Raw genomic sequence first — 15,858 nt, forward strand, 5'->3', positions numbered from 1 at the left:
CACCACAAGTTGCAGGACAAAGGTCAAGGAACCTTTGTGACAAGTGTCTGGTGAAGAAAAAATAACTAAAATAAAAAACAATGTCTCCCTTTAACGCTTGACATTTACATCAAATAATCTACAGTATTGTAATACTGGGAAACGTGGGAATTTCAAGAAAGAAATTATATCGTTATAACCCAAAATATATAAATATATTTGAGATGAAAATTTAATGTTATAATTTACCACAAATGCTTAAGATTAAGTTATCCTGTTTTAGTAATAAACTGGATGAAACTTCAAAGAAAATTGGTGCTCTGCTTTGCCAATAATGTTTCTGTTGTTTCTTGTACTTTCCAGATTGCTTATAAACAAGGCTATGAGCAAGAGAAGATTGAGCAAGGTGAATACAATTACCCAGCCACCCTCACCCCAGGCTACCAGAGCCAGAGGAAACTGGACCCACTGAAGGATGTGAGTTTTATCAAATCTAATATGAGCTCAAAATTACATTCTTTTTTATTAGAAAGTCAATCTATGTTCCCTCTTCAAATATATAAATAGAAAAGGGCAAGTAAAAAACATAAACAGGTGAAACTATTTGTCTTAAGCAGGAGAATCCTCTTGTGTGACAGATTTATTATTTCTTCAAATTGTTTAATGTATGATTGCAGAAGAACTACAGGCAACATATTGAACAGGTCAAGTACAGTGCAGTGACGGACACTCCTGAGATTGTCCAGGCCAGAAAAAACGCTCAATTAGTCAGCAATGTAAGTATAAAATCCCAATCCACTGTCAATCATCTTAATTAACCCCAACCTCATCACCTTGATGCAAAAAGACTACTATCCACACCTTCTTCATATACACTTTGCATCTGCACACTGTACTTATGAGCACTGGACTGACTGTAGTGTGTGCATGTGTAATTTATGTGTCCCTTAGCTAAATTACAAAGCAGACTATGAAAAGACCAAGCATCAGTACACCCTGTCCCAGGACCTGCCCCAAATCAAAAATGCCAAGGCCAATGCCGCCCTGTGCAGTGATGTAAGTTAACACACAGCCAGAAGTCTGCACTCACAGTTTTATGCTCATGCACCCAGTCACAGAAGCACACTTGTCATATTTCAAGTGATGATTTTGTAATTCTCCATTGTCACTCCAGATTAAATACAAGGAGGAGTGGGAGAAGACCAAGTCCAAAGCCTGCGACATCGGAGTGGACACACTGACAGTCAAAGCAGCCAAAGCATCCCGAGACCTCGCTAGTGACGTAAGCAAGCGCAAATCAACACACTCTTCTTCAACAGTGAAGGCAGATACAGTATGAGACAGAGCTATGAGCTAAGAGAAAACCTTAATGGGTTTAATAGGATATGATACTGAAGCTTGGATGGACGGGCGTGTGTTTCAGATTAAATACAAAGAGTCCTTCTTGAAGAACAAGGAAACGGCAGTGGGGATCAACATGAGCGACTCCAAGACGCTGCACTCTCTTCAGGTGGCCAAGATGAGCAGCGATGTAAGGAGAAATCATTGATCACTAATTACAGGCATTAAAATGTATACTGTATATGAATGATATATTCGTCAAACATATTGCACTGGTGTAGCTACAAGTTGGACACAATGCGTTCGCTGGATACTACACACAACATATACTGCAAAAACTGACAAACTTGTTAAGTTATTTTATCTTGCATCCAAAATTATCAAGCTTATTTTAGCTTTAGCTTATTCAAGCTTATTTTTTGTGTGAAATCATCTTACAGCACTGGAAGATAATTCTACCGGTTTTCAACAAATTTGACTTTTTTTCAGGATAATGTAACTGGTTTCAGGACAATTTACTTGGCAAAAGTGAACTAGTCTTCAAGATTTCCTTTATTGTTTTATGATGATTTCTTGAAAGAAGTCATTTTGGCATGTATCAAGTGAAATTTAATGAAACCAGAAAGATAATCTGCCACTCCAGTGAGATCATTTTACTAAAAATATAATGAAATAAGGTTGATAGGTCTGGAAACAAGTTAGAATCACTTGACAACTAAGCTCACACATTTAAACCCAAACTCCAGTGACCAAAGTCTAATCCTCACCACTTCAGATTGAGTACAAGAAGGGCTCCAAGGAGAGCCAGGCCCAGTACAGCCTGCCCCAGGACATGGTCAACCTGAGCCATGCCAAGAAGGCCCAGGCCCTAGCCAGCGACCTGGACTACCGCAAGAAGCTCCACGACTACACCGTCATGCCTGATGACATCAAGGTCCAGCAGGCCAAAAAGGCTTATGCCCTGCAAAGCGAGGTGAGGGGACGGGAGGAAAGGATGAAGGGAAGGGATGAGCGTCATTGTATGTCATGCAAATGCTGAATACAAAAAATCATATCAAATCATAAAGGAGTCAAATTGGGGCAATAATATAAACTTATTCAGTGAATGCATTACATATCATACTACATGGAGGGAAAGGAAGGAAGGAAGGAAGGAAGGAAGGAGAGAGGGCAAAAACGAGGGAAGAAAGGAAGAAAGAAAGATTTGATTTTTTGTGACACTGTCTTTCCCCTTCAGAACCAGTACCGTTCGGACCTGAACTGGATGAAGGGAGTGGGCTGGGAGGCTGATGGATGTCTGAACATAACCCAGGCCAAGAAAGCTGGAGAGCTACTTAGTGATGTCAGTAGACCTGTGTGTATGTGTGTGTGTGTGTGTACATGCATGTGTGTATGCATATGTGTGTTACAGTCAGTCTTTGTGAGTATTTATTGCAGTGTCACACATATTGAACGCTGACACCTATACACTTGTGTACTCACTGTAAATGTTTTTGTCTCACAGACCAAGTACCGTCAGAAGGTAGACGGCATCAAGTTCACCCAGGTGGCAGACGACCTCTCCATCAAACACGCCAAGAAAAGCCAGGAGCTGCAGAGCAACGTAAGGCCTCTTCTCTTAGACTGTAACCACTGTAACCACTTAGATTTGGTTTACTTTTAACTCTCATGCCAGGTGACTAACTGTTTCTGCTTTTCAGTTGGTGTACAAGGCGGACACAGAGCAAATCATGCACCAATACACCATGACAAAGGACGAGCCTCTCTTCAGACAGGCGAAGGCTAATGCAGACCTTCTTAGTGGGGTAAGAGAAGCAGCAAAGTTGGGTTTTTTTTAAGGTATTTCTCCTTGAATATCACAGTTAAGAGTGTGACATCACGATAACATGGCATGTACCTTATTCCACTGAACCACCGGGCATCACAGAAGTAACACAGTTGTAATCTTCTGATATGTTAAACTCTTATATCTGCGTTCTGGTATTTGCTTGGTCAATTTAAGTAATCCCACCCTACCAGTTAATCTTTGATTCATGTTTAAACCTACGAGCAACATGGTAAAAAGCTGGTTCAGACATGTTTTTATAAACGTGGGAACATTGAAAAGATTAGATTAGATTGGATTTGTCTTTTAATTAATCACTTTATCACTAACTACTGTAATGCTCTGTTTTACTGTCACTGTCCTGTCCATGTTACAGACAAAGACTAAGCGTATGTCACAGGATGATACTGTAAACAACGTAGCTGCTTTGTTGCTTGGAGTCATGCCCCTTTAATTCAATTGTGGTTGGTCCACAGCGAGTGCTAAGTGATGAGGAAGATGTATTCCTAGTGCCGTTTTTATCCAGTAAATCATCTCATCAAGTTTTGTTTGTGTGACCTGACTACTGGTTCAACATCAGCACTGCTTTTGTCAGAAAGATCAGTTGGTTTAAATTAGTTTTAGAAACCGACTTCAAATCTTTAATTCAATAATCTAACTTCAAAGTCAATAGAAGTACGTCAAACCCATAGAATAGGTCCATTAATTCAAAGTCAAGTATATTAGATTACTATTGAAAATCAGCCACATCTTAACAGACGTAATGCCCACTATCTAAACTGAACAGAAGTTTAATGAGCTGAATTGCGATCAGAGCTTTTTATTACACACAAGGGAATTCATGGCCATTTTAGCTTGGAAAGTGAAATATGAGAGGATTTAAAGGAAATCCTTCCACTCCCTTTAAAATTGTCAGTATATTCACCACTGAGGATGTTGTTGCTTAGTCTTACAAGTTGAACAAATTTCTTATCTCATAAAGAAATTCATCCACACAGTACAGACCAATCAGTGAAAAGTGCATAATCGTTTTCAGGTATCATAATCCTACGCTCTCGTTGTGCTTGTGCATCCTCCTGTTCATGCTGCAAAAACATTTACTTTCAACATCGGTGCCGGTTTTTAATTGGAGACCAAAAATACAATAATATTGTACATTTTTAATTTCTAATTTGGTGTTCTGATGACTCAAAACCTTAATAAAGTTTATCTAACTCTAACTCTAACTAAGCTGCAAACCATGTACTTATAACATTGTGAACTGAAGTGGAGTTTATATTCATTACATCATCCTTACATCTTTCCTCTCTCCTGTAATCAAATAAAGCAAAAAAGCCATAAGAACAACAATTTTCAAAACAGGTATTTCTTCATGGAAGAGATTTGCTGCCTGTGACTTCTCTGGCTGTATGAATGTGATGCGACTCAGATGTTTTCTTTTTAGAAAGTGTACAAGAGCAGCTGGGAGGAGCAGAGGGAGAAGGGCTTCGACCTGCGTATGGACTCTCTCTCCATACTCACCGCCAAAGCCAAGAGAGACCTGGCCAGCGATGTGAGTTACAACTGTCTGTTTCTTTTAGCTTGGCCTGAAGAGTAAATCAGTAAATTTACAATAGTTCAGTTACATTTTTAAGTTGTAACTTTAACTTGAATATTTTCATTTTAGGAGGATTTTACTCCACAATGTTTCAATAAAGTAAATAGCTTACTTAATTTACTGAAGAAAACATTTTGTATATGAAACGTGATAAGTTCACGCAAATGCAGTGCAGTAGACTTGAAGTTAGAGTTTGCCAGCGTATCCCTTCCAGGTAAGACCACTCCTGTCTTCATGTCCTCTTCTAGGTCAAATACAAGGAGCAGTATGAGAAAAGCAAAGGCAAGGTGATTGGCATTAAGTCAGTCAGTGATGACTCTCAGATGGCCCACTCTGCTCTGGCCACCAGACTGCAGAGTGACCGCCACTACAAGAAGGACTATGAAGACACCAAGGCCAAATTCAGGTAAGGCTCTTAGCCTTGATGGGACCTTTTTGGTCTAAAGCATGGCCTCCAATCCCAGTCCTCAGGATGCAGAGCCCTGCCAGTTCACTCTAGCTGTCCAGTCATGAACTGTATATTTTTACCATGTATTATACCTGGGATGCCAGGTGAATGCAATTAACTGTAATTAACTGTGGTAGGATAGAAAGCCAGCAGCACTCTGGGTCCCAAACAGGACTGAGACCCACTAGTCTAAAGCAATTTTTAAGGTCAATGCAAACAAAAGTGCAAAGGTGTCTCAAATTTTGTATTTGGCACTGATATAACCAATGTCACTATCACATTTTCCCCTTCAGTAAAGGCAAGGCAAGTTTATTTATATAGCACATTTCATACACAAAGGCTATTCAGCTTAGATTAGTTAATCTTAAATCTTTTCAGTGGTTAGAGAGACCATTAAGGCCACATGTTTCTATCCCTATTGGGATGTCAGGAGGTCTGGTGAAATAAGTGCATATGTCTGCCTCAGAGGAGTACTATGTGTGTATCATGGTGATTGAAGTGCAACAGTTCCTCTACAAGAGGTGAAGGGTTTCAATTCAACATGCTTTATAGCAATTTTTTTGGGGAAAAAGCTGACTGAAATTCATCGGTTATTATTTTAAAAATCACACATGATTACATTCTTAACAAAAGCTCTACTTTGTAAGCAAATTTGTCAGCATTGTGAATCACTTATATGGTGGCCCATTATGCTTTACTTTCATGCCAGCAGTGATTTTGAATGGAGGCACCTTTTTTTTATGTACATCTCATTTCAAAAGGATACCAAGACACTGTGACTTGCAGATAAAACAGGCATTTGTTGAGGCGAGGGACCTCACACAGGCCTTCACCCTGATAAAGTGCATGGCAAGTTGAAGTGCATTAGTATCCTTCTTTTCAAATAGGAGAATCGCCCCAATAACCAAAGAGCACTGATTCAGCATAATACGCAGAGAACCGGTCCTTAATCATTTGTCTATGAGCAAAACTCATCATTTATTTGATTAAATTATTCTTGTTTCCAGTGTTTCTTTGGACATGCTGAACATCAGCCACGCCAAGAAGGCCCAGGACCTGGCAACCGAGACCAACTATAGGACTTTCCTCCACGAATACACAACGCTGCCAACCGACATGAATGTCGCCTGGGCCAAGAAGGCCTACGGACTGCAGAGCGATGTAAGTCTCACTGTGTAAATTGTATTTCCCTGTAAGCATGGGTCAAATTAAATGAGTCACAAATTGTTTTATACAGAAGAGCCTTTACCTGAATGATTCCCATTTTTAAAGGTGGACTATGCAGTGAGACGTGACCTTTCAGCCGATTGAGTGAATATATTTGAAATATTTGGTATGAAATGTGTGTGTGTGTCTGTCTTTAGAAACAGTACAGGTCGGATCTGAACTGGATGAAGGGCGTGGGCTGGGAGGCTGCAGCATCTCTGGATGTCAAGCAGGCGAAGAAGGCCGGAGAGCTCGTCAGCGAGGTACCCTCTGACCCTGTGACCCACAATGCATTGCTGGCATCAGCTACAGTTTTGTGCGGCAGATTTAGGAATAGAACTAAAAGCTCAAAACTTTTGAATCCATTCTGGGTGCAGACTCTATACATAATTATTTGAAAAAAGAGGAATGCCCGCACACACAAAATATGTTAAGATGTATATTTAATGCACAGCAGCAAACAAAGAAATGAACGTGTTTCAGCCCTTGGCCTTCATCAGTGTTTCCCTAGTATTTAGGTTAAGGATTGGAAAATGTTAAATACTTTAAGCTACTGATATTAGTGGTGATATACATTACTTACACAATTTTCTTTTTTGCCAGAGGATGTGCTGTTAATAAATCAGATTTATAATTGTAATTATAACGGCACTCAAATGTAATTTAAATCAATTATAATGTAATGTCTGATTAATTACAGTAACTATTATAAATGCTAGGATTATTAATGAATATGTAGGTTAGTTAGTGCAGAGGGCATGAGACAGTGATAGGCATGATTGTGTAACATGTGTGACTTGATGGTGCCGGCACATATCTAGGTTTACGGCTTAGGTCAGAATGTATTTAAAGAACTAGGTTAGGAACGAAGACTTCATCCGAGCTATAACAAGAGACTGATAGGAACCAGACTCATTATAGTAACTGAAGCTGTTACATTTCAAAAGTCTCTCCTTCCCTTATTGGAGCTCCATTACATTTTAGACATTTTCTCCCTCTTGCCCCCCTATTTCCTTGTTTCCTTTCCTTTAATTTACTTTCCTTTACCGCTTCACATTGTTGATTACTTTAAATTATTAGATTACATCTATTAAGAGAAGTGAATCAGGGCACACAGGATGGGTTGATAAATGCCACTTACATATATGATCCAGACTTTAAAAAGGAAAAGTTGTGTAGCATCTGCCTAATGCCCAGTGTTGTTTCCTTAAAGTTTCCTGGTGCAAAGATCATGTCAGTTCAGGTGGACGCTAATGGAGAGGAAGGAGTTTAGAGTTTTATAGTAGTAACAAACTTTTTGGAAACTGGGACCAGACCTCTTGTCTTCTAGTCAACCATCCATCATGGAAATACTGTCCTGTCCTATACCCTGAAACCTCTTACTGCTTTATTCCAATGGCATTTTGCAGTCACATATTCTTTAACTTATGTTTGTATGTATGCTTTAAAGTTTGTGTGGCAGTTAGGTAATTTGTCTAAGTTTGTCAATAGCTAATTCCTCTTTTGTTCTTTAGAGGTTTTACAGTGAATCACTGCTTGTGGACATTTTTTTGTTTCTGTAAAGGGCTTTAAACAGTATTCATGAGACATCCAGTAATGTACAGCAATTTTAAACTGTGCTGACTGGCAGCACCAGACTCTATTCATAACCTCTTCATAAGCAGCCACTTATTCCAAGTGTCATTCCAGTAAGTAGTCATGTCAGGGTTACCAATATTAGACTATGAAATGACAAACAGACGGTCCTGAAATAGAACAGGGCCTCAAGTTCCTCCCATTCACCATGAGCAGACTTACCACAGGACAACAATGTCAGCTATTCAGCAGGATATCTATCTATCTATCTATCTACCTATCTATCTATCTAGCTATCTAGCTATCTAGCTATATATCTAGCTATATCAATAGATAATTACAGATTGATAAGCAGACTGTATGCTGATATTTAGGCTATTGATTTAGCCTAGTAAGTTACTTTTTGGATTCCCCTTTCATCGGTTAAACACTGGATCATTTAGTATGTTAAAAGGAATCACATACTTGATGACATTGATTTAAGTAGTAATAGTGCCATATTGGTATTACCATTACTATTATCATTACCATTACAAATCTATATGAATAATTTCTGATGCACTTGATATCTTCGCTAAATACTGGCATTTAGCGGTTTCTTTTCTCATCGTTGTCAGGCAGTTGTCTGTCTGTGATATTGTTGTGCCCTCTACTGTTCATCACATGCATGTGCACCAGATATTTCAGAGCCTCATGATAATCTTCTACTCTTCACCCCTTTTTGTGTTTTCTTCTAGAAAAAGTACCGTCAGCATGTGAGCGATCTGAAGTTCACCAGCGTTGAAGACACTCCAGAGATGATCCAGGCCAAACTGAGCAACAAGCTGGCCGTCGACGTGAGTTCAGCTGCCATTAGTGTTCTGTCATTTTTCTGTAAAGTTAATTTGTTACATGCACCAGATACGTACAGTGCAATGAAATGCCTACTTGCAGTAAATTTGATACAATTAAATAGTTGTGTGCAAATTGACAATATAATACTCAAGAGAATAAAAATTGCAATAAAAAAAGTATTGTAAAAGCAAAAATATCAGTAGGTGAAACTGGCTACATAACTAATTGGTATAACAAAAGACAAATTTGAGCAATTCGTGCTTTCTTGTCTACAGAGGTTGTACAGGAAGAAGGGCGAGAGCATGAAGCACAACTACACGCTCAGTGGAGAGCTGCCTGAACACATGCAGGCCAAGCTCAACGCTATGAACCTGAGTGAGGTGAGAGCACACTTACAAACACACATGCGCACACACAGACTCACAAAAACCATCAAACAATCAATCAATCCATCTAATCAGCTTCCTCTGTGTGAGGTGGAATTGACCTGAGTTTATTGTGTATTTGCAGAGTCGTTACAAGGAATCTTGGACTAAGATTCGTGACGGCGGTTACAAGCTGCATCTGGATGCCATTCCTTTCCAGTCGGCCAAAGCTTCTGCACACATCCTCAGTGATGTGAGTTTGTAATCAAATATTATTAACTTATTATCATACAGACCTCTTTTACACTGTGGCTGAAAAAAATGGATTATTGCAGCAGCTGTAGATGTTTATTTATTTATTTATTTATTTTTTTCATTTTCTTTTTCTTTGACAAAAAGAGCCTGCTGTGTCTTTCTTTGAATAATAACTTGAAAGTAAATGGATTCTCTCTGCAGCAAAAGTACAAAGAGGAGTTTGAGAAGACCAAGGGGAAGATGATTGGACTGAAGGGGCTGCAGGATGATTTGAACATCGCTCACTCAGTCCATGCCAGCTCAGTCCATGCCAGCAAGCTGCAGAGTGATGTGAGTGCTTCCTTAACTCTAAAGTATAAAGATCAGACCTGGCTCAAACAAAACAGCAGGGCCATGCCAATTTTCATTTTTCAATAATGATGCCTTTATTTATCTGACATTGTTTTATTTGGCATTTCAAAAAGATTAAAAGATTTCAACGTTTTGGCATGATGTTCTTGTTTTTTGAGTGGCATAAACTGCCATAAACCAGGAAGTATTTGTAAATACTATTATACTATTTAACCCTGGACTATTAGAGATTGAATGAGGTAATATCAAAGACCCTTTACAATTGGTTTTGACATTTATTGTGGAAAGTGGGTATCAATTATTATTTTAAAGGGACTGTTATCTAAATTGTCTTCATTTTTACTGCCACTAAAAGAAAAATGTATTAATAACTAAATAAATGTGTATTAACTTGAATTTGTAATTTTGCAGTTTGAATAAATTATGTGCCTTCTCTAATCCCAACCAATGAAAACTGTTCACTTTTCCGCTACATTCTTTTTTACACACTCTTCTCATTCATCTCTCTCTCTCTCCCTCTCTCTCTCTCTCTCTCTCTCTCTCTCCCTCTCTCTCTCCAGATCAAGTACAAGCAGGAATCGGCGAGGGAGCTGTCCCAGTTCCACCTGCCCATGGACATGCTGGAGGTGGCCCATGCTAAAAAGGCCCAGTCTCTGGTCAGTGATCAGGACTACAGGCTCACCCTGCACCAGTACACCTCACTGCCTGACGACATGAAGGTCCAGGCTGCCAAGAGAGCGTACGCCCTGCAGAGCGAGGTGAGAGGGAGGGGCAGCAGAGGGCTGAGGACAGGTTGTGTTATGTACGATAAATGATAGGACACATATGGCAACAAGTGCCCCTCAATATTTGAAGGAGGGGGAATTGATCCTCCCTAAATAAGCCTAATAATCCCTGATTCAAGCTAAAAGCTGTTTTTTCCCCCATTTTTATAAATTGTCCTATCATTTTTCTTATTTACTTTTTTTAATTAATATTCTTTCATAATAAAATGAACTGTTTTCTTAATACAATATATTTCACAGCAATGAAGACATGCTCTTCTCTAATCGTTTTTAGGAGAAACTAATCCAACTGGATGTTTGAAGGTTCAATTGTTTTTAGTATTGCTTAAATTGTGTGTGTGTGTGTGTGTGTGTGTGTGTGTGTGTGCTCAACAGAAAATGTATCGTTCTGACCTGAACTACCTACGCGGTGCGGCATGGATTGCCACTGGAGCTCTGCAGATTGAAGGATCCAAGAAGGCCACAGACCTCATCAGTGATGTGAGACATCTTTTGTTTTCAGACATCATTGGTGCTCAGATCTTTCCCCAATTTCTTCATTAAATAGGATCTTGAATCTCACTCACGGTACTCACTGTACAATGAGTGAACAGTACATACTGATATACATGTATTCATGCCTAGGACTCGGCCTCGGATAGTCCAGTCACTATTTGTGAACATAAATAGCTCTCTTTGACAATGACAGTTATAAATAGGTATGATATCAGTTCCAGTATAGAATATGTACGCTGAGCCCGAGGATTATTATGAGATGATATAGTTACCTCTTCCATCTTTTCTAATCCATTTTTAAGAGATCCATGTATTGCTGTGACAGCACAGCTAAATGGGTGGGACAAACTCTGCTATTTTTGCTTATGGGAGTCAGTAGAGTAACTAAAATGACCCTCTACAATATAAAATACACACTAAGACTTTTGGTAGTTTTTTGAGCCCAGCAGCGATAAAATTTCAATAACCCTCTTTGTCCTTACACTGCCAGCAGCTTTGTATATGTGTATATGATAGTATTTCTAAAGAAATGTTTTGTTGTATGCCTTGTTTTTGTATGTTGTTTTCATGTTTCATGATTCTGAATGTAATTCTTTCCATGTGGATGCTGCTCAGCTGAAGTTCCCTGTTGGGAATAATAAACATCAACTTGATTGTCCTTGAGTGGACACTATTTTGATCTTATTCTGATCTTTCTTCTCTAACAGAAAAAGTACCGCCAGCAGCCATACAACTTCAAGCACACCTCTGTCGCCGACTCCCCAGATATCGTCCATGCCAAACTCAGTGGACAGATCACAAATGAAGTGAGACAATGCACATATTGTTTAAGTTTTAGCCTGGTAACCTTTGTCCAAAAGTTCAAATAGTCTGTCTCTATACTGCTGTCTCATAAAAACTTTCAAATTTCAGTTTTGGTGGTTTTGATGTTCTCAATTAAGGTGAAAGTTCACATTTTCCTCTATGTGATGAGTAAATGTCACAACCATAAGACTTCCTGGCGTTTCAATAATACACAGATGTCAGTTGGGAAATAAAAATTATTTTCTTAATTCCAGAAAAGTGTATATTTTGGAAGTGCATGGTTCTATTCTTTCAGATTTTTGACGATAAAAGTAATGTGATCCTTTCTGTTTTTTTTCCCTCTCATCCAGCGTTTGTACAAAGAGAAAGGGGTGAATGACAGACACAACTACACTATTACAGCTGAGAGACCAGAGATTACACAAGCAAAGATCAATGCAGCCAACTTTAGTGAGGTATGTCCTCATGTGACCCATATACACTACTATATAAACTTTTTCCATTTATCTTATTTCATTTCAATGTTATGATAATAATTTGGGTCGTGTCTGTCTACTTATTCTGATTTCCTGTGTTCCAGATCAGGTACAAAGAGTCGTGGCACACGCTGAGGGCGCAGGGCTACAAGCTCACCATGCAGGACATCCCCTTCCAGGCTGCCAAGAGCTCTACAGGCATCGCCAGTGATGTGAGAGGCACTAAGCACACACCAGACTGAAAAAGTGTCCTAAAAAAAAAAGGAGGCAAAGGGAAATTATTGCTTAAATGATAAAACACAAAAAATAATGTAGAGTAGATCAAAAACAAAAAAAATATGGAATATGGATTGATGTTGGGGAAAAAATCCTTTCTGAAATAATCTACTCTCAATAGGCCTAATGCATTTAATGTAATACACAACAAGACTTTTAGCCTACATATTTTATGTTTCATATGAGTGATGGCACCAGATTACTGTTTCTTTCAGGCCTCCAGATATATGTAAATATTGCAAAAAGTGGCAGTTTGAAGCTTTTGCTCTTCCTTCTGACCACAGACAGAATAAATTGACTCTCCTGTGTTTTTATCTTTGACTGTTGATAATGAGTGTTGTGGTTTTACTTGCTAGTGTTTTGGATTGCCCTTCCATGGAGCCACATGAATCTGTGTTTTAACGTTGACATAAACTACAGCTCCTACGTCTGCCTCCCTGCAGTACCAGTACAAACACAACCACCTGCTGGACAAGGGGAAGCACATCGGTGCCAAGAGCATCTTGGACGACCCGCGTCTCATGCACTGCCTGCAGGCCGGCCGGCTGGCCAGCGACCAGGAGTACCGCAGGGACGCGCTGACGGCCAGCGGCCAGTACCACCTCACCTCAGACATGATGCATCTGGTGTCGGCCAAGAACGCCCAGGCCCTGGCCAGCGATCAGGACTACAAGAAGAGGCTGCATGAGTACACAGTGCTTCCTGATGACATGAAGGTCAAGTGGGCCAAGAAGGCCTATGACCTGCAGAGTGAGGTGAGAAGGGAGGGGATGGGAAAAAGGGAGAAAGGGTAGAGGGAAGGAGGAAGGTAGGGAAGAGGAGAGGACAGTACTAATGCTTACTAACATGATGCAACTCTGTTGATGGATACATTGTCTTATGTCTAGAAACTCTACAAGTCAGACCTGAATTACATGAAAGGAGTGGCCTGGGACGGTGTGGGAGCACCTCAGCTGGAGTCGGCCAAGAAGGCTGGAGCACTTATAAGTGACGTGAGTACATGCAGCAGATGGTATTTCTACGTACGTCATATAAAGCTGCACTTACACAAGAACAGTTTCTATGTAAATGCAGCTCAAGTGCTTGCTTGTTACAATTGATTTCAATCCAGAAAGAAAACTATCTGGTCTCTGATACATTCTACAGTTGTGTTTTATGGGTGCCAAGATAGATTCACTTTGCTCTGTACCTTCCTCCCTTTAGCATTAATGTAGAGCTTATGGAAACTTTAAGTGGGGTCAAAGTACAAAGCTTTTCTTTTTGACATTTTTGTAATCTTTTTTATCATAGATGAGACTTTTGACTTAAATAAAATGCAATAATTCACTTAAATCTGCAACAGTGATGCTGATAGAGTAAACAAATATCAAAATGACCAGAAATATTTCAAAAGGTTTCATTTTCCATTTAAGAGGATTTATCATAACCCAAGTCCCTGCCATATGTATTTACTACTGTTAAGGTGTGTGTGGTTAAGACTTGTGGTTTTTCTTACTGCAGAAGAAGTATCGTCAGCTGCCTGACAGTCTGAAGTTCACATCTGTAGCTGACTCTCCTGATATTGTCCACGCCAAGACCAGCTACCAACAGTGCAGTGAGGTAGGGTGAAGATGTCAGGATATCATTCAAACATCTCATTCAGTTTCTAAGGCATATTTCAAATGAAAGTAATTGGCATCTTAAGATATATACACAGAGTTTTACCATGTGTTGTTTTAGTCGTAAAATCTTAATTAAAAATCTTGGATCTTGTGTGCTGCTTATGGAAATGCTAACACTGCTGTCCATGTCTCTACACTTCAGAGGCTATACAAATCTGGAAAGAATGATGACATGCATAAGTACACGTTACATGCGGACGATCCAGACTTCGTCAGAGCCAAGATCAATGCCCAGCAGATTAGCGATGTAAGACACTCCTCAAATACTTCTCATAATCCTGAATAGAGGCGAATGATTTAAAATCCATGTCAAAAGATGCCAGTATCCCTGAGTGACTTCTTTGGTCCTCATCATTCTCTGTCTCCCCATGAAGAAAGTTTACAAGGCATCCGGGGACGAGGTGAGATCCGCAGGCTACGACCTGAGGCTGGACGCCATTCCCTTCCAAACTGCCAGAGCCTCCAGAGAAATTGCCAGTGATGTGAGTTAATGCTGTAATTTAAATCCTAAGAGGGATAGTTCAGATTTGTCAGAAGCTTTGAGTCCTTCAATCTGACTAAAAAGCATTTTTTTTTTTCAATTTTAGATGCACAAATTAGGACTTGATAGCAATGCTCATGCAAACCATTTCTTTGAAAAATAGAAATGGGTTAGAATGTGATTAAATTATTTCCAGGTCATGAAAAAACTGATTCAGGCTTCAAACCTGAACGAACTCCTCCTGCTAAATTCACAAAATCTACAAAAAGTAATTCTCAAGAATCAAAAAAAAAAATTAACTATACAGATAGTGTTTATTTTTTTGGTATTCCAACATTGAAAGTAATGTAATTAAACTGCTTACTGTAACTCACCTTATCAAGGGCACAGCATTCTGAAGTAGTTGGAGGTACCTTCAATCTATGAAGTTTGTTTTTAAACCTAACAGTAAAATCAGTTACACTACCAAAGGAATGAAGCAGTGAAATCTGGGCCATCGACTCAAACATGATTACATCTTCTTCCTCCTGATAGGTCCGCTACAAGGAGTCCCATCTGAAGGAGAAGGGCCAGCAGGTGGGGCTGCAGTGTGTGGAGGACGACCCCAAGATGGTGCACTCCCTGGCGGCCAGCAAGCTCCAGAGCAACCTGGAGTATAAACGCCAGTCCAAGGAGGAGCGCTCCCACTACAAGATCCATGCCGACCAGCCTGAGTTCCTGCAGGCCAAAAAGAGCCAGGCGCAGGCCAGTGACCTCTCCTACCGCAAGAAGCTCCACGACTACACCTGTGACCCCGAGCAGCTCAACGTCAAACACGCCAAGCAGGCCTACAAGCTGCAGAGTGATGTAAGTAGTGTTTGTGCGTGTTTGTGAGTGTGTTATACTGGTGAGGGAGGTTCCTGAAGAATATGAATTGTGTCTTTGAAGCATACCTTAAAGTTGAATTATGCAATTTTGAAAAGAAACATTATGGATACATCACTTTGATTTTAGATTTTAGAAGATAGAACCACCATATCAAAATAGTTTCTTCCAAACTTTTTAACATTTCAGCGTCTGAGTTTCTTGTGGACCAACTTCTCCAAATTTCATTCCCAGAACTTC

General features: G+C 39.7%; 1 protein-coding gene across 1 annotated transcript in view; it reads left to right on the top strand.

Annotated features, from left to right (window-relative positions):
• The window catches only part of nrap (nebulin-related anchoring protein), a 28,220-nt gene that overhangs the window by 10,300 nt on the left and 2,062 nt on the right, over positions 1–15,858 (top strand). The window contains exons 14-41 of the mRNA XM_071529854.1: positions 343–456; positions 657–755; positions 931–1,035; positions 1,154–1,261; positions 1,403–1,510; positions 2,096–2,293; positions 2,558–2,662; positions 2,825–2,923; positions 3,021–3,125; positions 4,590–4,697; positions 4,991–5,148; positions 6,198–6,351; positions 6,555–6,659; positions 8,709–8,807; positions 9,081–9,185; positions 9,316–9,423; positions 9,627–9,755; positions 10,337–10,534; positions 10,937–11,041; positions 11,764–11,862; positions 12,211–12,315; positions 12,441–12,548; positions 13,056–13,367; positions 13,500–13,604; positions 14,113–14,211; positions 14,416–14,520; positions 14,648–14,755; positions 15,289–15,600. Of these exons, the coding sequence (XP_071385955.1) occupies positions 343–456; positions 657–755; positions 931–1,035; positions 1,154–1,261; positions 1,403–1,510; positions 2,096–2,293; positions 2,558–2,662; positions 2,825–2,923; positions 3,021–3,125; positions 4,590–4,697; positions 4,991–5,148; positions 6,198–6,351; positions 6,555–6,659; positions 8,709–8,807; positions 9,081–9,185; positions 9,316–9,423; positions 9,627–9,755; positions 10,337–10,534; positions 10,937–11,041; positions 11,764–11,862; positions 12,211–12,315; positions 12,441–12,548; positions 13,056–13,367; positions 13,500–13,604; positions 14,113–14,211; positions 14,416–14,520; positions 14,648–14,755; positions 15,289–15,600 (3,663 nt within the window). The remainder of the gene's footprint in view (positions 1–342; positions 457–656; positions 756–930; positions 1,036–1,153; positions 1,262–1,402; positions 1,511–2,095; positions 2,294–2,557; positions 2,663–2,824; positions 2,924–3,020; positions 3,126–4,589; positions 4,698–4,990; positions 5,149–6,197; positions 6,352–6,554; positions 6,660–8,708; positions 8,808–9,080; positions 9,186–9,315; positions 9,424–9,626; positions 9,756–10,336; positions 10,535–10,936; positions 11,042–11,763; positions 11,863–12,210; positions 12,316–12,440; positions 12,549–13,055; positions 13,368–13,499; positions 13,605–14,112; positions 14,212–14,415; positions 14,521–14,647; positions 14,756–15,288; positions 15,601–15,858) is intronic.

The sequence above is a fragment of the Centroberyx affinis genome, unplaced genomic scaffold (genome assembly GCF_046629955.1).
Source record: "Centroberyx affinis isolate AG114_WGS23_722 - 3 ecotype Tasmania unplaced genomic scaffold, CSIRO-AGI_Caff_v1 ptg001843l_1, whole genome shotgun sequence".
In the NCBI taxonomy this organism is placed as follows: domain Eukaryota; kingdom Metazoa; phylum Chordata; class Actinopteri; order Beryciformes; family Berycidae; genus Centroberyx; species Centroberyx affinis.